We start from the raw sequence: 23,863 nt of genomic DNA on the forward strand, positions 1-23,863 counted from the left end.
CAGCCCCACAACAGGCTCCCCAGCCTGGGGTTCTAGTACCAGAAAGATAAGCCCTCATAACTTCTAGCTGGAAAACCCAGCAGGGACTGAGTCAGTTGAAAAAAACTTCTGGAATCCCAAGCATTTCCTCTTAAAGAACCCATACACAGACTTATTCAGACTCACTCCCTCTGAGGCATATAGGAAGGAACTGAAGTGTCTGGCCTCAAGGCGAGAGCTGCAGGACAGCTTTTTCTCAGAGAGAAAGGTGAGCAGAGGCCATTGTTCCTTTTCTGAACCTTCCTTCACCACAGCCACAGAGCTGGCAGGAGGGTGCCACATCTGAGACTCCAAAAACCATCAACCTCATTTAAACTGTTTGCCCCACCCTGGAGATCCCCTGAGGATCCATCCCACCCAAATTATGGGCTCCACCAAGGTGTTAACAGTGGCTTTTCCATATGAATGGACAGTCTTGGCTCATGCTTCACAACTTTCTAAATCCACTCAAACAAGAAACAGTTGGCCTCAATAGCCCCCAACCCCTGTAACTCTTGCTAAGTGACCCCAGACCTGGCACTAGCAGCAGCCAGTCTAGGTTCATAGCTTGGATTCACCTGAGAACCTCCAAGCCCAGCACAAGTAGCAGCCATCTCAGATTGCTTTATAGCTCAGGCAGGGTGGGTCCCAGGCAGAATACAGGCAGGGGATGACCTTGGCCTGCACCACCTGGGAAACCCCAGAGCCTGCACGCCCAGTGGATAGCAAAAGACCACGTCATAGCACATCCTCCCTGTCCCTGCACAGCTGATCATCCACAGAAGGCAGAGGTTGGTAGTCAAAAGGTCACAGACAGTCCTTAAAGCCAACTGGCCTGGGTAAACCCCTCCCATTGATCTGCCAACAACAGATCAATGCTGGATGGAGGGGGGCAAATGGGGAAAAATTGGGACAACTGTAATAGCATAGTCAAAATATAATTTAAAAATAACTAAAAGAGGGAATTCTTTCTATATTATAGTCCAGGGCCCAATTCAGAACAAACAGGCCCCTTAGTTAACTTAGGCCAAATGCAGGCCAACTTCATGGTGTTCACTGGTCAGAAGTTAAGCATGATCCACTCTTTGTATAAGAGAAAAATCATAGTGTTTTAAGTAGGTGGTTTGGAAGAATGGGGAATTGAGGCCTCCTCTAGAATCACATGCTATGAAAGGTTATTAAATGCTCAGCCATTCATTAGGAAACAATGATGTATCCTTACATCACTCATTTGACCTTGTTCATAATATCAACATTTAAAAATGTATCCAAACTAAAATAACAGCATGTTACATTAGAATGGCTCTGCTTAATCTGGCATTGAATCTGCAAAAACAAGGTCAGAGGAAGTGTTGAAACAAATTGCCACTGAACACAATTCCCTCTTCAAGCATGGTAGCTTAAACCACTCAAAACAGAAGACATGAAAGACACTGGGGAATCTATCTCGTGTAAGAATTATAGTTACAGTCTCTTTTTCTACCTTTTGTTCCAGGAGACAAACTGGTGTGCAGGATCCCAAAGCGAATTACCCGTCTGACAGCCTGAGGTCATTCTGCTATAACTCTGTCTCCAAACAGCCCTCCAACACAAATTAATTATCCAGATTTGTTTTGTTTGTTTCTTTGGTTTGGTTTGGTGACTACATCTGACTTTATGTAGCCATCCTGGTACTTTGTAGCAATACTGCTTACTACAAGATAAATGGTTTGCTTACTCCATCAACCGCAATACCCCATTATTACAGAAAAAAATGTTACTACACATTCAAAAGCACATTCTTTGAGTGCAACTAGAAATAAAACATTTTAATACTTAACCAGGAACATAATAATTTAAGCAATTAAAGGAAAATTTTCTGAAAAACATGATAATTTTATATTGTTTTCTTAGCTCAAGAGCCAAAGCTTACATCTCCACACAATTTACTTCCATTAGATGAGAGTTGGATGAGTTAAAAGAGCACATACAAGATCTAAGATCTATAGACAACTAAGAAATGAACTATAGATAATAGTTGGTAGGATAAGATACAACCAAAAAGATAGCTGCAAAGAGAGTGGTAACACAATTAAAGCTTATGTGTCTGAAAAAAATTTAGGGATGAGCTTGAAGAGAGATACATCTGGGTTCAAATTCTGGTTATGCCTCTTGCTAAACATGAGCCCATGGGCAGATTACTTAACTTACCCAACCCTCAGTTTCCTTCTGTGTAAAATGGGGACAACAAATCTCTAGTTCACAGAGCTGGTGTGGGAACTAGTGTGTAAAGTGTGTAGTTGCTATAAATTGTAGTTATTAGTATATCTAAAAAATATTTCCCATTGACTTAAAAGTCATATTTTTTCAATATGAAGTGAAGATAGTGGAGTTTCTCACTTAAAAGTTCTGCAAAGATTTCTTTTCCTAATTCATCTACCACATTGGCAGAAATAACATTGTAGGTTTAACTTGGCTCAGTCTGCTTCATGCATCTGTCTATAAGATTGTGAGCTTCAAATGCAGCTGACAGTTGTTGAAGCTGGATGGAACAGAACAGGCTGCACAACAGTGTCATATTCGAACCTCAGAGGGTTTATGCTACCAACAATAATATCATACCTCTGTCAATCAAGTACAATTATAAGGCTTGATAGACTGATAGAAATTTTAAAAAACCACTTAAAATTGGACTTCTAACTCTTTTCTGGCTGCAGTTACAGGGCTTGTTTGATCTGTTACCTGTGAATATTAGAATGGCTCCTCCTTTTTTGGACAAAAGGACAGAAAAACTACCTCCCCTATTAACTCTAAAAAGGTCAAAACTAGTGCAAAAGTTGCCACCTTTGAAAATCCCAGAATCATTTTGTAAATTTGATCATGTTCTTTGCTTCTTAAAGAAACATGAACCTATTTTACCCAAAATAGAAGGTACCATTTCATGCCATTTGGAGTCAGGTACCACAGTTGTCAGACAAATGCTTTTAGCAAATATGTTTGTGATATATGAGCTAGGTACTCAAAACACTTGAATGGATTCCTTTAGAACAGCTATTTTGCAACCGTCTTCATCTCATGGTGCACATAAGCTAATTACTAAAACTCTGTGGCACATCAAAAAGTATATTTTTTGCCAATCTGACAAAAACATAGGTGTAATTTTGATTCATTTACACCAAACAGCAATTGTTGGATTGGCTGCTGTCATTTTTTAATTTGACAATCTAAGGGAAAAGAGGTCAGTGCCGCTGACGAAATAGTCAGGTATCACATGTTTTAAAAATTCTTGGGGCACACCAGAGTGCCAGAACACAGTGGCTGAAAGTCACTGTTTTAGATCAATGTTTTATACATATTACTTATAGAAAAAAGCACCTGATATTAACATAATAGATTACACATATTATCATAAAATTACTCCTTTGTGACCTTTTAAAGCAATATCTTTTTGTCGAAATGGGCAAGGCTAAATAATAAACTGAACAGCTTCCTAAAGAGTAAGCTGATTGCAGGATCTTAATGAAGTTTTATTTCAACTTTTAAATTATAAATGATATCCTTATGCAAGAAATGGAAACAAAAGAAATGCTTTAGCCTCACATAATTCTAGTGTGATATAGCCAAACCTTCCAAACTGTATCAATGAAGATGTAAATGTAACTTTCCTAAATTAAATTTTACCATTAAGTTTTTTTAAAAAACCTTACTTGAGAGTATTACTTCAGGAGGCAATGAAAAAATTGATTCTCAAAGACAAAGAAATCTGCCATTGTCCCTCAGGCCAACCAATGTACCATTTGTTCGTTTGTTTATTAGCCAACATTAGAGTGCCCTAATGCTGTCTTTTGCACTATTGAGCACTACTGAAAGTGAATGACAAGAAACAACACATCAGGACCACCAAGTTATACTTCAGTACAAGCCATAGGACCACTAAAGCTCAGGCTAGAAGGAAGTTGAAGGCGTTTACCTGATTGCTTATCAGAAGCAAGATTAGCAAGACTTCTTAACTTCTCAAACTACCTTTGTGCTTTACATTTAATTTATAGAATGAAAGCATGGACAATTAGCATTATAATGGCAGCATAAGACTTAGTAGTCTATCCAAATTTATTTATGGAGATAGTTAAATATATTTTTTAAAATGAAAAACTAGGGAAATAAAATTTTCTACAAATGAAATTTCAAATTTCAGTTAATGAAGAAGTAGAAATAAAAATACACATAAAATTAAATGATGCTATATATAGGAAGCTGCAAGTTACAATTGTCATAACCGGATATTGCATCTAAATAAATATAAAATTGATCAATCTATTTCATCTTAATAAATGCCACTGTTAATTAATTTTATTAAGATGCAAGAAACATATAATGGAAATATTTTATAAAGCCACTTAGTCTAAAGCAAAATATGATAAAAAGTAAATATTTTAAAAAAATCATATAGGGAGGGTTTAGGAATTGGAGGTTAAAGGGGATTTCATCCATAGGGCTCCCCTGACATGGGGTCCCAAATACTATGGTAAGAATTCAATGTATTACCGATGATAGCATAATCAATATATATGTTTTTTCTCTTTTCTGCAATCAATGGTTTTTCATTTTGTCAAATGTGAGCAACCTGAATTACCTTTTAATCAGTATGAGAACTCATCAGTATACTTTATTTCCTGGATTTGATTCAATTTGCTAAACACTGTCGTCGGCAGCCGTCCGTCTCGAGAGACGATGGTGTAGCTTCTTAAGAGTCTATCTGCACCGCCGAGAATGGCTGTGCAGTCCGACTCGGGAGTGACACGGTATCTGTCTCCTCCCGTGTTGAATCGACATCTTGCGATGACGCTGGAGTGTCCTCTCCAGTGAAGCTGAAGCTACAGAGCCTGGGCAGGGTGATATGGAGGGTCTGCTGTTGCCCATGCAGCAGACCCCCCCTCTCTTCGCAGCTGAAGGGTCCAAGGGAAAGACGGAGTCAATACAGCTTGGCTTCAGGTGCGCCGCAGGAGTTGCCGGTGTTGACTACAACGTCAAACCGCCTTAGGGACTCCGGCTCCGGATTTTCTGTCGGGGTTTACTCCCTTAGCCTTTCCCCTGAAGAGGTATGCCGCAAGGCAGCGGAGGTTTTTTGGAGTCAGAGTTTTCCTTCTCTGATGTGCCCTGACTGGAAGATCGAACCAGCGACACTTAGCTCGCAGGCCGACGCTCAATCCACTGAGCCAAACCAGTCAAGGGCCTAAACACTGTATAACTTCTTTAAAATGCAATTGAGTTGGGGCAGTATTAATGCTTATCTAAAGATTAGCTTCCTACATGTTTTGGTCATGCTTTTATTTATGTAATTATTTATATCAAGGAATATCATTTGACACATGGTCTGCCAAACCTGTGTACCGATGATTCATGTTATAATACCCTTATAATTTGTAAGGAATTGGGATAGTGTGGTAAGCAGAAAACATTTCAAATCAGGCATAGCTAATTGAATTTCAGTTTTGCAAATCCTTTCTGGCTATTCAGTTGCAGCCTCAGTCTCCTCAGTAAACAATGGGAATGGTCGCATCAGAGTGTGGTTGTGAGACACAATGAAAGTACTAAGGGTTCAGTGCCTGGAACATGTCCTGCCATCTACTAAAGGCTTAAAACATATCAGTCCTCTTTTCTTTCTACCTAATAACAGAAGGAAAAATAATTGAAATCTTTAGATAGAGAACCTGGACCAACAGATAGCCCCAAGAAAGCAAGAGCTATGTGGTTGCTAAATTTAAGAAGGGCCAAAGAGGAAATACTGGAAATCTGGAAGTCACCATAAGGCAGAAATGAGATTTAACTACCTCTTGGCCTATCTAATATTTACATGCACAAAAGAAGCCTTGAACACTATTCTGGCTGTAATCTCCACAGTTTCCTCTGGGTACTAATGATTTGTTTCGAGTTTTAAAGACGGAGGCTTAAATAAGAGGCCAAAGCATCAGGCTCCTAGGACTGGGGTATGCCATCTGCCTAGCATTAAGCAAGAACTGGAAGTCAGTTACAGAACAGTCATTTCCGACATGATTTATGCTCCATCCTTGAATGTGGCAGGAAGACTGCAAAAGATATTTGGAAGCCAATGCTTCCTCTGAATAAAGTAAAGGAGTATAAGCTAAGCCCCCGTCCCTGGACAATGCCTGCCTATTAGATAAGTTGCCAATGTGGAGTCTGTGAACCCTGGAGCAAAGTGGCTATTCGGGATGAAATAATAGCTCAGGGCCAATGATCATCGCTACCATAAACACACAGCACACAGTACATACAGAGGTCAGACAGCAGATATCTAGGATATTACTCAAAAACACATCTAGCTCAAAGCTGACAAGATAATCTGTTCCTGTGGGTGCAAAGCAGACTGGAATGCTGCAGCTATGACCTACTCAAGGAAAGAAAAAAGAAAGTGCTACTCCCCAAGGGCTCTGTCTAGTGCTCTCCATGCAAGCGAAACTCCAGCGGACTTCAAACGATGTGATGCCTAATGGGGAGTGCTGGACCAAGCCCATGGGGGGTATCATTTCCCTGATCATGTTACCATCTACCTTTGGTGGACTGGCAAATGCAAATACTTCAGATACAAGTTTAAACAGATGAAAAAAGAAGTGTGAAAGAGCTTGGGGATTGCTTGCAGAAAACCCCTCAGAATTGCAGGAAAAGCATTTACTATCAGGAACTTCATAAGTTATTTCAACAGTCCCAAGAGAGTAATTGGTTTGTGATGAAATTAATAAAAGTCTGTTTGTTTTTTAGTTGACACATAGGGCACTCCAACATATCACATGATCACAAAATCGTATACTTTAAAAATAATTTCCCAAAGTTAAGTACTCTTAAGTACCATTTTTCTAATTAAAATATAGACTGAGGTTTTAATCAAGTTTTAACATACGTGAACCTGATTAATGTAGAAGAGCCAAAATGCAGCAAAGGTACTTACAGGAGGACCTAGATGGAGACGGGTGGGTGGGGAAGGTAAGAAAAAGGGAGAGATGAATTAGCGAATATGCAAAACATTAAGATTAAATAAAAGATGAAAGCATCATCATAATCATCAGCACCATACAAGGGACTTAGAAGCCAGTGACTCTTAATCTTTTTTTCAGAACATGAACCCTCTGACACCATATCAGAAAAATCCATTTCGGTCTATGTGCATACAAAATTTATCATAAAATTTCAAGGAATATTCAGATTCCCTGAGGTCTGTTTATGAATTACTGAGATGTTCATATATTTTAAGCAAATACTGTCTAATTTATATACCTAAAAATTTAGATAAAATATGAATCAGGAGGATCTTTGATCATTTATGATAAACCAATTATAGAGAATTGATATGTAAACTTTCTAAATTGGAAATGCACTCATTATTTATTCTAAGAATTTTTTCATTCAATGGTATTATCAATATATAAAGGAATAAGCCCTGATGGTTATGTAAGTATCTTTAAAACCATGTATTCTCATCAAAACACCAACAAATTCTAAGAAAATTTCAACAGTACACACACCACATGATCAATTAAAACATCAGTTCTAAGAAGCCAGAAAGTTGAGAATTAATTTTTATATTCTACAAAACTCTGTATAAGCCCAAATTTTTCACTTTTTCCCTCCTCAATCCTCTTTCTTTTGACACAAAGATCAATTCAGTGATTATCAATTCAGATCAATTCAAACTCCACCAATGTTTTGTCATTTCTTTTTCCTTAAAACAAATTTATGAAGCATCCCCCATTATGAGACTGCACTCTGTGAAGGGAATGTCTACACAAGTTTCCAATTATTTAGATTCAGTGAGGTTTAAAGACAACTTTTGAGACTACTCTTAAAATATGTAAGCAACTACACTATTAAAATTCTTGAATTTTCACAAACCCTTTCTACTTTGACATCTTTTTTCCAAAAGAAAGAGGAAATGAGACAAAATAAAATCAATCCGCTCTCTGCTCTTTTTGATAGATTAGTATTTCTACTATTTCAACCCTTAGTAATTGATTGTTTTCAATACTGAGAAATACTTATTAAAAATAACATTTATCATACACCAGAATTAAGCCTTACATTACCTTCCTCTTACTTGCAAGTAAGAATAGGCCTCAAATAGTCATTTACATTTTTGGAGTCTTAGACTTTATAAACAAGTAAAATGGAAGTGAACTCACTTGCGTATCTTGGCTTCAAAAAACAATAGTTTTTATTTGACTCTTCTGTTTTATTTTGCATATAGGGATTTGGCCTGAAAGCAAAAACTCACTTAAGTGGGCATTAGGACAACTGGTTGTGTTTCAAGTTCTGCTCATAAAACTCACATGGCCCTGGCCGGGTCACTTCACCACTTCAGGCCTCCGTTTCCTTAAATAAAAAATGAAAATGCTGGACTGGTTTCTAAGGCTTCTGTCATCACTAAAACTGTATGGTTATACAAGAGGAATAAAAATTCTCAAATGTTGAAATTAATAAGAGTAAAGCATGACAAAATTATAGCAGTTGGAGAAAATAATAATATAACTTTCCTAGACGTGTGGCCTGGTGTCCCAAAGCAGAGGCTTTCACAGAGAATCTGTGTGGATGGACTAACCACCTATGAAGATGGAGGCATGGGTGATGTCGCCACACTGTGTGCAGCTAAGAAACCCTCACTATACATTGAAAGGATGGACTTAATCAATAAAGAAGCCAAAATTGGATTACCAATAATATTTTGCAAACTTCTCCTTTGATGGAAATAAGAAGGGTCTAGCAGAGATTGAAACACATGCACACATGTATGCACACACACACGTATATGCACAACCTCCAATAAGACATATAATCATTAATTAGGAGGAACAGATGCAGGAACCTAAGCAGAACATGAATGACACAGAGCAGCTGAAAGGGAGACTTACCAGATTCTCCTCTTCGGCCCCTTTTACCTCGTTTCCCCGGAGGACCTGAAATACAAAGATGGATTTTTTTTTTTAAAGTTTGGTTCTGAAATGGCTAGTAAATAATTGCTATATATTTTATTAATGTTTTTAACTAACAATGTCAAAAAAAGGAACCAGATATTCATAAAGGTCAGCACTGTCTCTGGTATTTCAACATAACACTTCAGCTTCATTTAGCTATAAAAGTTGCACTAGACCTCTCACCACCCAGTGCTACATAGGAACACTAAAAAATTGATATTTTTGTTCATCCTGCCCAAATGTCATCAATAAAGACTTTGCTAAGCAAATTGGTGGTGTTAAGTTTCATATTTCTTAGGAAAATTTATATTCTGAAGTTTCTGGTATAATTAATGATTAAAAGTACTAAGTATAAATGACTGGTTTTTCTTTGGTAAGTTCCATCATGAGTCTCTTGAAAATATTTTGTTGGCAGTTAGTTAAATGCATATATTAGTAATGAAAATAACCTGACAAATATTTCTATTTTATTACATGTGAATTTTGATATATTAGAATTTCTCTAGTTGAGAACCAGCTGAGTTAAAATCACAACCCTTTTAATTAGAAAGTGTTTAGGTAGTAACTATAGGTCTCATTTTATTAAGGGACTAGCTCATTATTGTATTCAATAAATATTTAGTCTTTATAATGATCCCATTTTAAAAGTAGAGAAAAAACTTTTCTTTTTTTCAGTGAGTTGCCTATGAAGACCACCAAGCTAGTATGTAGCAGACTTAGCATAAGAGTCTAGACATTCATGGCTTTCAAACCATTTTTCTCAATTATATAATTTCTCCCCTCATTTCCTTGGGTAGGACTAGTTCCCATTGAATTATGGTTCCAGCAAATAGAAGAGAATAATTAGCCCGCAATGAGAATTGAGGTCTTGTAATATTTGCTGGAAGAAAGAGGCCAAGGAAAATACAGGACTCCCTGGTTTTAAAGAATGAGCTGCTAAGTTGGACTGATGACTTCCAAGTTCTACAGAGTTCAAGACACAAGCAGCACAAGCTTAGCATCCAGCAGACTCTAAATGGGATCCTGAGCTACTGACTTCCACATGGAAACACTATCATGAGAAATAAAAACATCAGTGGGTCAGTATAGTTTCCTCTCAAGCCTGTACACAGAGTAAGTCTGACCAACTGTGTTTTTTAAGAGGTTAAAAACAATCAAGCAATAAAATCAATGGAAAATATTAGGAGAAGCAGCTTTGTAAGAAAGTACAAAATGGTCTGTATTCTGAAATAAAAGAGGTTTTAATCATATTGAGGATATTCTTGGCCTGTTTGGAAGCAGAAAGAGTATCATGTAAACAGGCAAATAAACCCAGGGGGACCCTAACAAGTATGAAAAATATACACCTATACACACACTCAAATACACATATACACAGATGTATACTGGGGTGGGCAAAAGGAGATTTATAGTTGTTCATGCAGTTTATGATTATTACAATAGCTTTATTAACTCTGTTTCATGTACTCACAACTATAAACTTACATTTGCAACCCCCTTTACTGACATATTCTGATATATAAAATGTCCTTAAGATGAAAGATCAAATTTAATAATAGATTTTTCTATTACAAAATCAGATTAAGAAATTTTTAGCAACTATAATATTTAGCCCCTTCTTTTGCTTTATTTATATTTTTTGTATTTAGTCATAAGGGATCATAACATATTTGAGTATTCAATAAGAAATGCTGGATATGTATGTGAATAAAAGTGAATGTGAGAGATTAACATTACCATCTAATTGTAATATTCAAAGAGGCAATTTAATAATGGAAAGAACATGGCACAAAGAGTTAAAAGGTTTTCACTAACATGGAAATTGAGCTCACTTCCAATCAACCTCTGATTTTAGTACGTTAAAAGATCTGGTAAGTAGCACCAACTCTACCACATTTATGTGATTATTGTGAAGATAAAAGCTGTAAAATACCATAAACATACATTAGTAGAATGTTTCCTTTATTTTTACTAATTACTGCAAAGCTTATTAACTATATCCATGCTATATTACTGTACCTTTGTCAATAAAAATAGTAAGACTTCTAAACAATTTGACACAACTTAATAAAAAGCTGAAACTTCTTACAAGTTTCATCTCCAGAGGTACAGAGATTCTTTAAGGACATCAAAGAAAATACCATCAAGTACCCCAAACACAGTATATACTCCAGAAAGTAAAAACTCCTATCCAGAATTCTGAAGGCAAAGGAAAGCAGGAGGCTGAGCTTGTGGTCAGGGAGGTAAAGAGTGAGTCGGAAGCAACTAGTGGAGAAGTGCCAGGGGCAGATGCATGCGGAGGTAAGGAGGCCTTAGGGAGAAATGTGTGCACACCCAGCATGATCTCTCCACCCCAGTGGATCCCAGGAATAGGTCTCCAACAGCTGCAGATGGCTCTAGGGAGGGGGGAACCTGTCTGGGCATGGAGGAGACACGGATCATCCTTTCTGAACCATCCTCCCTGTCCTCCAACTACTTTCAGAAGCCTAAACCAGGTTTACCTTCAGATCTGCTGGATTAACCTTACAAGTAGGCACAGATTAATTTCAGAGCCTTCCCCCAAATCCCCGCACCTGCTTGCTTGCTGAGTGCCTGAAATTCTTTCAATATAGACCAGAGCCTTTCATTCCACAATTAGAGGCAAAAGCTATATAGCCAATAACTGGTAGAACTAGAATATTAGCCAAAATTTATTTTATCCATACTCACAAAATGTCTGTACTACAACATATCCGGGACATGATAAGAGGCCAAAGGTTTTCACCCTTGCTTCACACTGAACCATCAGAGCTGCTCCAATTTGTCATACTGAATTACAACCATTTGCAGGAAAAGTTTATTCACTAAAAACAAGTTTATAAATCAACAACCTGCTGAAGGTCCCACACAGCAAACGCTCAGTGCTCTCTGACTTCCCATCTTGCCTCTGCTTTTTGAACTCACACTCCATAGACTGAGACTGGACACAATCAGCACAGACTTTCCAAACAGCTTCATTTTGTCAAGAGCCTGTCACATATTTTTATGACATGACTACTTGGGCAGATGTATTATTATTGACTGTTATTGTCTCGCACTGGACTGGGAGCTTTTGAGGGTAGGAATTCTCTTGTTCATCCCTGTATCTCTAGCAACTGGCAAAGGGTTTACCACTTGATGAACCGTTAAAGAAATACCCTATGGGCTGTTTGAAGCATGCCAACATCATTTCATATCATGCTAGTTTTTAAAAGAAATAACTTTTTGTATTCAAGAGATTTATTCCCCAAGATATTTTTAAATTGTTTTTCTATTACAGTTGTCCCATTTTTTTCCCCATGTCTCTACCCTGCCCCGCCCACCTCCCCCCTCTCCCAGCGTCAATCCCCATCCAGTTGTCCATGTCCATGGGTCATTTATACTAGTTCCTTGACTAGACCCTCCCCCTTCTTTCCTCCCTTTTCCCCCCTCCCCTCTGGTCACTGTCAGTCTGTTCCTTGTTTACATGCCTCTGTTTCTATTTTGCTCATTTGTTTGTTTTGTTCATTAGGTTCCTGTATTAGGCAGATCCAATGGTATTTGTCTTTTGCCGCCTGGCTTATTTAAGCATAATAACCTCCAGTTCCATCCATGTTGTCACAAAAGATAGGTGTTTCTTCTTTCTTTCTGCTGTATAGTATTCCATTCCAATTAACAAATAGGCAGGACCTGAACAGACACTTCTCCAAGGAGGACATACAGAGGGCCCATAGACATACCAAAGCATGCTCAACATCACTAGCCATCAGACAGATGCAAATTAAAATCACAAAGAGATACTACCTCATACTGGTCAGAATGGCCATGATCAACAAATCAACAAACAATAAGTCCTAGTGAGGATGTGGAGAAAAGGGAATCCTGGTGCACTGTTGGTGGGAATGCAGACTGGTGCAGCCACTATGGAAAACACTATGGAATTTCCTCAAAAAACTAAAAATGGAACTGCCATTTGATTGAGCAATTCCACTGCTAGAATTGTACCCAAAGAATCCTGAAACACCAATTCGAAAGAACCTATGCACCCCTGTGTTCATAGCAGTGCTATTTACAAGAGCCAAGTGCTGGAAACAGCCTAAGTGCCCGTCAGTGGATGAGTGGATCAAAAAACTGTGGTCCCAAGATATTTTAAATCAATAGGTACTCCACTATATGTGACACAGGCTGGCTTGTTTTAAATATCTTTTATGTGTGTGTTTTAAATCTCTTTGTTTCTAATCTCCACAGAATGTCAGTTTATAAAAAAAAAAAAGTTTACCATAATAAATATTAGGTATTAATTTTACAATAGCCAAGCTCCAAAATTCTCACTAGAGAGTAGTTATCAGATACACAGTTAAAGACAATGAGTTCAACTGAGAAGTTATGAAAGTGTTTTTCTCTCTTTTTAACAACACAAGAGATATACTAATGTTTCAGAAATTCTACTTACATGTTATTTGAATAATAAAAAATAAAAACAGCTTGTTAGAAAAATAATTCATTACTACTTTAGTTATAAACAACAAAAATAAAGTTGCTGAGTTTTTATTTTCATGCTCTAACCAGGTCATATCATAACTTAATTCAGGCTATACATGTCTATAAGGTACTGGCTCCCTAATAAGAGTAATTAGTTATTATGTCAAATTTCTAAAGGGGATTTTAAAAATCAAATAAAAAACCATATCTTTAAATTTACTTTATGAATATTCTTTTAATAAATATGCTTATTTTCTAGCTTTTATAAGTTTTTTGAAAATTTTGAATAAAACTTATGAAACATAAAGTATATGTAGATATTGTGCTCAATAAATGGGAATAAAACAATGTGACTCATGGAAGGTATTTTTAAACACTCCCTTCAGTAGCTAAAACATGAGTGTATTATCAGTGTACACCTTAGGTCACCTACGCCAATGGGATGGATATGTATGCGTGCACTGGTTTAAATGCAAAATGTGGTTTGAAATTAACTGGTTTATGAGGAACTGGACTAGTTATTTCAAAATACGATTCTCGTTAGGAGAGTACTTAAGTGACAAGGCATGCCCTTCTGGCAAAGTATGTTTTCATGTTTCTCGTAAAATACACAGTTCTCATGAAATACTGTTATCTATTTATATGTTTTCCCAAACTTGACAATTTCTATGAAATTTTTTAAATAAGTAAACACAAGTAACTTACATCAGAATTGATTAATCTATTTCTCATTACTTGACCATTAAGAGTTATTTTTAACTGGTTCAGTTTCTAGTCCTTGTAGAAAAAGCCAAAGGGCAAACACTGCCTTGTAACCCTTCTTCCCAGTTATCTCAATGTACGTTCCATTCCAGCTGGTGCTAAGTTTAAATAAAGCATTTCAAGTTTACCCAAGTATTAATTGATATTTGTAAATTTTTATAACTATAAAAAAATGACCATATTTACAAGACAATTGGACACTATCACAAGAACATACTGGAAAACTACTACACTTAAACAATAAAAGAAATAGACTTCCCAACCAAGTGTAAAGAAATATTTCTGGGCTTTATGTAGATGCTTTGTTTCCAAAAATGGAATTCTAGCAAAAGAGGGATTGTCGTTTTTGCTGTTTTCAATATTTAGACAATAAATTTAGTAGAATATTCAACAGAAACTGTTTAAGTTACACAGAGCTCAGTGTTGCAGTGCAGTGACTTTAACAAGATCTGATGTGCACGGTTGTTATTTCTATCATTCTTTTCCCACACATGAAGTGTTTCATTATTATGGTACTAGAATGTTTTATCCTGTGATCCTACAGGAGATTTGTCATGACAGCTTTCTTTTTTATTTCTATTTGCAGGGGAGGGGGCTGCAAGATGTTAGAGAGCAGGGGCTGAGATATAGGGAAGATATAATTTTTTTGTGAGATTATATGCTATAACAATAGGGATTATTATACATACAATGTAATATATTAACCTTAAAAAAATTTAGTTCCCAAGCTTGCAGAAAATTTTTAATGAGCTCTCTGGATTCCATGTTTCTAGGAGAAGGTAGTGGTAAAACGATCATTTAAAGATAAACAGAATTTTTAAAGTAACAGAAAAAATAAGATAATGGTTGAATATAGTTTGTTGCATGCTCAATATATTAAATAATATTAATTCTTAATTTATCAAAGATTGAGACAATCTTTCTTATGGAAAATGGAACAAACCGTGGGCTAGTGGAAACTGGGATTTGTTTTCATTAATGGCTTTGCAATGTCACAAGCTTTTGCCAAATTGCTGATGGATGAATTGTTCACGGTAGCAGCACATGTACCACTTACACATGTAAACGACCCTCATTTCTTTAAGCTAGTGTTAAGTGAGTTACTAAATATGTTTATTGCCAAAATTAGTCATCAATAGGAAAAATAATCGTAATAGAAGTGGTTTAACACTGAAAATTAGTGATGGAGACTGAGTAAACAAAAAGTCCAGATGAACACCAGAATAGGAGAAGGAATGCTTCAGAGGGAAAGGGCAGCATGGAAGTCTAGACGTGATGAACAAGCATGAAGGCATGAGTGTACTAAAGCAATCAGAGCAGGAGCAATAGAACAAGGCTGTCCATGGAAGCCAGCGACCCTGATGACCACATAGCATCAGGGGCCAAAAATAAAAATGGATGTAATAAAAGGAACAAAGACGAGAGTTAATATTTATGAGTGTTCAACACCCGTCTGGCATTCAGTAAGCACTGTCCATGCATTGTTTCACTATTTATACTAGGTGTGTGATCACAGAACAATTTTGGAAGGTGATGATATAGAAAGGTTAAGGTACTTGCTCACCATCACACATCTAGAGAGTGATGAGTTAGGGATTTATACCCAGACAGCCTGACTCCTCAATTGTGAATTATACAACTAAAGACTTACTATTTACTGAGCATACTATGGATCACTATAGTTTCTAATACAATACACAGTGCTGCCATTAAGGAAAATAGGAGTTTTACATAAACTTAGAAATGGGTTCCTGAGCATTTCTGAAGGGCTCTGTTTACAGTTCTAGTTTATAGGCTTATCTTAAGCTTTTAATTTTCAATGTAAAGTTATCATGAGAAATTTTTGACCAAAGGTTAAACTTTTATTTTATAAAGCTAAAAATGAACTATTCTTTCCCTACCTACTGAAAATACTCATGGTTAATCCAGAAGAATGTGATTAGCACATATTTATGTACGTGCTTAGATAATATACTCTTATGCCATGCATGCCTTTTAAAAATTTTATTGTTGATACAGACATTTGGCATGAGATCTATTCTCTTAATGACATTTTAATTGTACAATACAGTGATGTTAACTATAGCATACACACGCCAGTTTTAACAAGTCTGTTTCATATGTTTAGAATGAGACAAATAAAAATATTCATCTTTTATAACTAAGGAATAGTGTCTGTTTTGTTTACTCTTACATTCTCAGTGCCTGGCACATAATTGAATGTTAAATGAATGACTTTTTTTTTAAACAACTGAAACAATACTACTTGCAGTATATCTTCTGATTAGAAAACAAAAAGACAGCAGAGTACAATTTTCAAAATCAGCCATATGGACATATGTTTGAACCTGATTCTTCAATTACTAGCTGTGTGACTTTGGGCAGATTAACCTTTACAGCCTGTTTCTTCATCTATAAAATGTAGGTAATCCCTACCTCAGATAATTTAGGTCTTTTCTCTTCAGTTCTGAATTCTTACTGCTCTCTCTCAAATGCATCTGCATACAACTACTGGGGTGATCATTTTAATATATTTTCATCATGCAATTCCCATGATCAATAAGCTCCCATTAAATATGGGAAGAAGTACGTACAAGACCAGATTTTCCCATGAGGAAATCCTAGTCCCAGCATTTCTCAACCCCAAGTGTCCATGTTAGGTAAGTCTCGTTTGCCTAATTCCTGGTTTTTCATCATTCTTGTCCTCCCCTTACTTAAATTTAATTTCAAAAAGATATAATATAGAAGGGACAATCCTTTCTCCCTTGCCATGTATTTGGCCCATTTTACTCCTCCAAACTTTTTTCCAACACACCCATGAATTGATATAGATTCTGCCTTCTTGCAGTATCACTACAAGTTTAATAAAAATTTAATAGAGTTGTTAAGTAAAAACACTAATCTTTAACCATTATTCTTGGTTTCCTGAATAGTAGTATGAATGGTACTTCATACTTCAAACCACTGTTTAAGGAGGAGCTGCCATGCTATTTGCCTATATACGGAACTAATTTGTTCAATGCTATGATGTATTTGAAACGTCCATATATATAAAAAGTGCACTACAAAATGTCAAATTATCTTGTTAAACTAACTAGAACAAACTACAGTTCAGGTTAGGGTAACTGTTGGCCTCTCATAGAAATGCTAACATGGGTGATCTTTACCAGAAAATCAAGTCCCATTTGGCAATTTAAAAAGATACTTGAAATCTAACCATCCCATAGAATTTCAGTGCCTCCTTCAAAATGCACACAGTTGCTTCCTTACAGTTAAATCTCAGATTCATCCTGACAGGAAAATTCCCTAGAATACAAAACATTATGAATAGAATTCTATGGATAAAATGCTTTCCCATATGATTTCAAAATAACTCTGGCACTTTACTGTTGCTATGTACATCATACAGCAAGCAAACATTTTCCAATCAAATTGCAGAAGGAGTCATCCAAGACATACAATTTTAACTTTGGGGTTGAGGTTCTTTTCTTTGTTGTATAGGAACTAATAAAAAGTAAAAAAAAAAAAAAAAAAAAAAAAAGAAAGGCTTTTATTTTAGTAGATGTACATTCTTAGAGCTTTAAATAATAAAGGAAACATACACCAAAACCTTGGCTTTTTATCAGACATCCTTTGTTTTAATAAAGATGGGAACCTCAAAGCATGCCAAGGTTGGGTGTGTGTCAGAGGCCGACGACTAATATGTCTAAGGCCCAATGATAAATACCAATCATCCTTAAAGGATTTATGGAAGACCCCTGATAAAGCAGACCAGGAACTCTGGAACTAATGATCAGGGGTGAAAGTTCATGAGTTGTGCAACTTTAGGTTATGATAGAGAGAGGGTAATTTCAAAGTAGAATTTGAACTCTTTTATTTTGCAACTTGTTCTCATAAGAGTTTTTTTGAAATAGAATAGTTTAAAATATGGCATTTTATTATGATACCAGGTAACATTAGAAGGATAACATTCAAAGAAAATATAAACTGCAGTAAATATAGAAGGAACAGTGATGCTCAGAAATGGAATTGGTTCTGTGAAATATATTTTATGCTCCTTAGTAAAATGACTCATATTTTTAATGTACCCATAAATGGCCTCATTAGGTATCTTTTGAAATACAAAAGATGTTTCAAAATTTTTATTTATTTATTTTTAGAGAGAGGGGAAGGGAGGAGAAAGAGAGGCAGAGAAACATCAATGTGTGGTTGCCTCTTCTGTGCCCCAAACTGGGGACCTTGCCCACAACCCAGGCATGTGCCCCAACTGGGAATTGAACCAATGATCCTTTGGTTCATAGGCTGACACTCAATCCACTGAGCCACAGCAGCCAGGGCCCAAAAGAAGGTGTTTTGAATAAGACAAATTTACAATATAAGTAAAATATTTTCCTGCCCAAAGAGCTTTATGTAAAATATACTCATTTATGTAAAATGTTCAATAGAATAAATTTTCATTTATAGCAAATCTCCATATCTTTATACAAATGTGAACAAAAATGAGGAATTCAGGATCTTAGTCCATTTTGATACTACCTATATTCCATCATATTTATGTGCATGTATGATTTTCTCAGGTCATACGGTATTCATCATCCTCGTTTGTCTCTTAGGTCAGGAGTTGGCCAGGTACCAAGTATTCACGGCAGTAAACTCTTACTAATATTCACATAGCAGGCGCTGCCTTCTGTATATCAGAAAGCTAAATCCTTCCTTGTCTGTCTCAGCAGACTAAGATTTTCTCCAAGGCAGGTCAGTTTTGTCAGCTAGTTTACTATGGTCCTTTAGTAATAATTAATAAATGTCATTGTAGTTTTCATGGTATTTCTGAAATAACTAATACTTAAACTTGCTGTGTAAAAGAAAAACTTAACTGTTAAATCAAGTCCCCTAAAACATGATAGTTACATACTATTAACAGTTCTCTTCTTCCCACACACATATCACTAATAAAATTGTCTTTGAACTGATACTCAAATGGTATATCTACTAATTCTATGTTTTCAAATATGTAATTGGTCATTGTAAGAGATCAGATAATTTTAACTAATATGAATGTAGTTGAAAATTATATACATAGGCTCATTTATGTTCATATATTCCATTTGTGTAATAGCATCTTCTACTTTCTTCACATGTTCTAGAGAATAGGATTTTTATTCTTTTAAAACTATGCCTAATATGTAAACAATAAATTAAAATACCCACACACACACACACACAAAAGAAATTCTCAAATTCTACTGGCAGCTTTGAAGTTGGTTGTTAATATTCAGTAAAAAAATTATTCCTATAAGTAAAATAAATTCCCTAGATACTTGATCGAACTTGATTGTTCTCTGAATAGTTTATGCTGAGATAAAGGTGGGCATATCTAAAAGAGCTGTCGAATTTGAAAATATTTTAATTTAAAGAATATGCAAAAATGCCTTATGCTATCAACACTGTGTATGTATGGTTTCTTCCTGAAAAGATCTTATGATCTTGTTAGAGATACAAGCCCTAAAACAAAAACAATTAAAGAACAATGTTAGCCAGTATGTAATACAGTTCTATACTGTATGTGGTTTTTATTATAGCCCAGAAGCTCAGAGAACAAAACTTGGAGAAGCTGCTCAGAGAGGTGAACCATTAGCTTAACTTTAAGAAGTAAATATAAAGAAGATAAGGCAAGATACACTGCAGCTAACCATGAGACACCTTCACTGAAATTTAAACTTCTGCTTGAAACAAGGTTGGATGAGTAAGATGGATCTAGATTATAGAGGACCTTAATGATAGAAGTCAGGAAACTCTCCAGTAGGTAATAAGAAGCCATAACAGATGGAGTGGTAATATAATGACATGAAGAAAGTGGTATTTTGGGAGGACTAACCTGACAGGAGTTAGTCAATTGTGAGTCTCTTAACAAAGTTAGAGCATAAAGTGATAAAAAGTATAGTGACAATGGGGACAAAAATTAGATAGTAAAAGTAATTTTGATAAAAAAAAGAACCAAACTTGGATGCTTAACTGGACGTAGGGAATGAATAGAAGAGGTTGAAAGTCAAGGGTGGCTCCAAGGAGTAGAGCTTTATAGAATAAAAAATTGGTGGTACTATTTGTACATGTTGGGGAGATAAAACAAAATGTCCCTTTATCATCAGCACATTAGGCAGATGTCAACCTTGGGCCTTGATAACAGCATTAGAATACTGGTATGTTACAATGAATTAAATTCATTGCAGGGTCTTTATTTTCTTCTTTCAAGATGTCATCCATAGACCTTTACAATTGAAGGTACAAGCCCTAAAACTTGGAAAACATCAGTCTTGTAAATTTGAACATCTATAGCATTCAGGGTCAGTTTCACAGACATAATTACAATGTCCCACCCAGGTAAAATGGATAAGAATGTGATGATGATATTAAAGAATCTACAACAACAAATCACAAAACTGAGGCCAAACCTATTAGGGTTATTTGTATCTTTCTACTGATTCCCCTTAAAAGTCTGTGAAATTCTTTCCAATATTTCCACTCTCATACAATGAGTTAATTCTGGATTTCCATCATTGGGATATTGATTTGAATTATCCCTAAAATAAGGAGAGAGTAGGATTAATGGCTTAAGAACCAGAAACCTCCTACCCCTCATTGTCATTGTTTTTGCAGAATCTTTGTCTTACCTGTAACATGAAAAGACTATACTAGAGCTCCTTCCAACAATACGCTTTAATGAGAAACAAAAGAACTCATTTCCTAACTAATAGTCACACCTGCTCTATCTACAAAAGTAGTAATTCTAGGTCCCCCAAAGTAAAAGCAAGAATGCCAGTTTAGTCCACTGATTTCACATCAAACATGCAGATATATCATCACGTGGGTATGATAGCAGCCACTACCGTATTTTTGGTATCAAGTGTGGAGGGCCTGCCTTGAGAAGGTAAAAGATAGAGGTGGAGGGAAGCTTTATCAAATGCAATGGTAGGAGAGTCAGCCAGAGCCCATAATTCATTGACTTTTCAGAACTGTGTCAAGAACTAGGCAGCAGTAATGAATGAGAGCAATGTGGTCTGCTTCTTTCAGGCACATCTAACCCCAGGACTGATGGCTGCAGCTGAGAAATTCCACAGGGATCGAGGACGGGAAGTGCCCAGGGCATGATGCAGGCAAACAAATCCCTCTGGAGTCCTAACCATTCTGCCTGAGTACACACAGCCCTGAAGCACAGTTGTTTGATCTTGCTACACACCCTGCCTCCCTCCTGAAGAAATGTTCGGAAGTAGGATCACTTCCATTCAATTGCATCACACGCTGTAATAAATCAGCAGCCAGTCTTTGTTCACCTTTGTCAATTATAATCTAACCAGATAAAGCTCTACATTCCAGAAAAATATAAAAAACTCTTTTCTACAAGTACCTGACAGGGACATTTTGTTGTATGTTTTGTGCTATAAAATATTAATGCAGTAACCCAAAGAATGCCAAAAGTTGATACTTTTTTTGCATGCTTTATAGATATACATGTGTGTTTAAAGAATAACATACACATATTTTGTGTGTTTGTTCTTAATTTTATTCCACTGAATGAAATAACCAAAAATAGCTAATATTAATTTAGAGGAAATCATATAAAGATAACTACTAAATAACCTCTATTTTTATTTATCTCCAGTTTGGTCACTTAGTCTATATTTTTTGAGCCAAGATTCGCAAGCCCTTCTTTATGACAACAGATTAAAGTATTCACTATATGGCAAGGTTTTTCATTTCACTGCAGCAACCAATGATGAAATGCAATATGGTCAGATTAAAGGTAGTGCATAACTATCCTTTTGTAACGGTAATATCTTTGGTGAACCCACACATGCTATCAGTCATTTAAATCCAGAACTTCAAGCTGAGCAGAGTCTCATCAAAGTTTCACATGTCCCACCTGCCCGAGGGTGATACATGTATCATTTGAAGCAAAGCTTAGTGACAGCTGCAGAAATATACTCAATGAATTTAAAATAGCAATCTAGAATAATACCAATGGAAACGTCTGAACACTCATTTTTAAATAAATTGTAACACTCCAAATGCAGAGCTGATTTGCAGCTGGTACACATCAGTACTACCACACTGGTTGTTAGTTAGCCAAGTTTGTAGTCCACCCCCCTACCCACCACCACCAAGTACCTCTCTTCTTAATACCTTGACTATCCAGGCTCCTACCTTGAAGCTTCCTGAATCTCCATACTAAAGGAGGAAAGACCTGGCTACGCAGGTGATATCTCAAACTCTATTCCAGCATTGAGGCTGGTATCTAATCTGATTTTTTGGAGCCTGTACCATACTGCTTGATCAATATTTTTAATACCACCTCACCCACCTCCATCATCATTATAGCTGTACAAGGCAGCTTCCATGTACTATTCTCAAGCACCTGAGGACAGAAGATCAGTCTGATTTATCTTTGAGCCCCAGTGCCTTGGAGAACGATATAATATTAATAGATGTTTGGTGACTCTCTGAATGAATGAGCTATAAAAGTCAAACTTCATCATGTCACTTTGAGAGTATAACATTTACAAATACAATTATTTTCCTCATACAGCATTTGTGATTTCTTAAAAGGATTTTCCTATAGACACATGTGACCTTTAAATTTTCTTTGGCTTTCATATAGATAGTAATGATGATCCAAAAATCCTAAGAGATAACTCTTTTGAGTTAGTTGTGCTTTTTATCTTACTACTGTAACTTTCCAGGAAGTGTAATAGGGTGTATGAGACCATCCTACGAGTACAGAAGTATACAAAATTTAAAATCCTCTTTCCTCTGACTTACTATAGAAATCATCTTTAGAACTTATGTTCTTCAAATATCTATATTTTCTGAATGTGGATGATTCCTGAGAGACTCCATAGAGACCCCAGACCCACCTCCTCCACTTGAATGGGCAGCCTCATTATGTACACACAGTGCAACTCTTTGACTCTCAGGAAAATAAATACTGAAAATGTTTTTAATCTTCACAGCATTTTAAAATTAGAGTCACAGAATGTTGTTTTAATGCTTTGGTGCCAAATGGTAACTTAAATTTTGTCTCATAACATTGGGGACCATTTAGGATATCAGAAAGCACAGTGGAAAAATCTCTTTACAGAAGAATATATTCTCCATCTCTTGGTGAATAATTTTTGTTTTCTTTTCCAAAGAGTAGTTTATGTACTATGTTTAGGCCACACATGAAAGTAATGTTTCCCTCATGAGACTGTCTTTGGCTTATGCTGATTTTTTGAGGCCAAGATTATGGTAATGATTTAAGGAGGGAAAGAAGCAAAATGGAATAGGAGGAAAGGTTGGAAGAAAAGGGATCAGAGAGGTGAAATTTTTCCCATTTAACTCAAAGTATGTCTTAAAAATAGAGAGGAGAGTCAGATCTCAAATAAAACCAAAGACACTGAGAGAGAGTCCTCATCAGGTAAACAATATTGAATATTTTATCCTAATGCATCAAAACAATGTCACAGGGTCCAACAATAATCTAAAACTGAAAATTTGTCTTCTAAGTTTAGGCCCTATTCTATAAGATACCCAGAAGTCTACTGGGGCATGTGCTGCAGCTTGCAGTGGCTTTTCAAGGCCAGCTGTGCATATCCCCAGTAGCTTGGAAG

At 36.2% G+C, this 23,863-nt stretch overlaps 1 protein-coding gene across 1 annotated transcript in view; it reads right to left on the minus strand.

Moving 5' to 3' along the window:
• Nucleotides 1-23,863, minus strand: part of COL25A1 (collagen type XXV alpha 1 chain) — a 485,787-nt gene that overhangs the window by 202,623 nt on the left and 259,301 nt on the right. The window contains 2 exon segments of the mRNA XM_090267359.1: nucleotides 6,962-6,969; nucleotides 8,916-8,960. Of these exon segments, the coding sequence (XP_090123485.1) occupies nucleotides 6,962-6,969; nucleotides 8,916-8,960 (53 nt within the window).

The sequence above is a fragment of the Furipterus horrens genome, unplaced genomic scaffold (genome assembly GCF_987537825.1).
Source record: "Furipterus horrens unplaced genomic scaffold, mFurHor1.1.pri manual_scaffold_2, whole genome shotgun sequence".
Lineage (NCBI taxonomy): Eukaryota > Metazoa > Chordata > Mammalia > Chiroptera > Furipteridae > Furipterus > Furipterus horrens.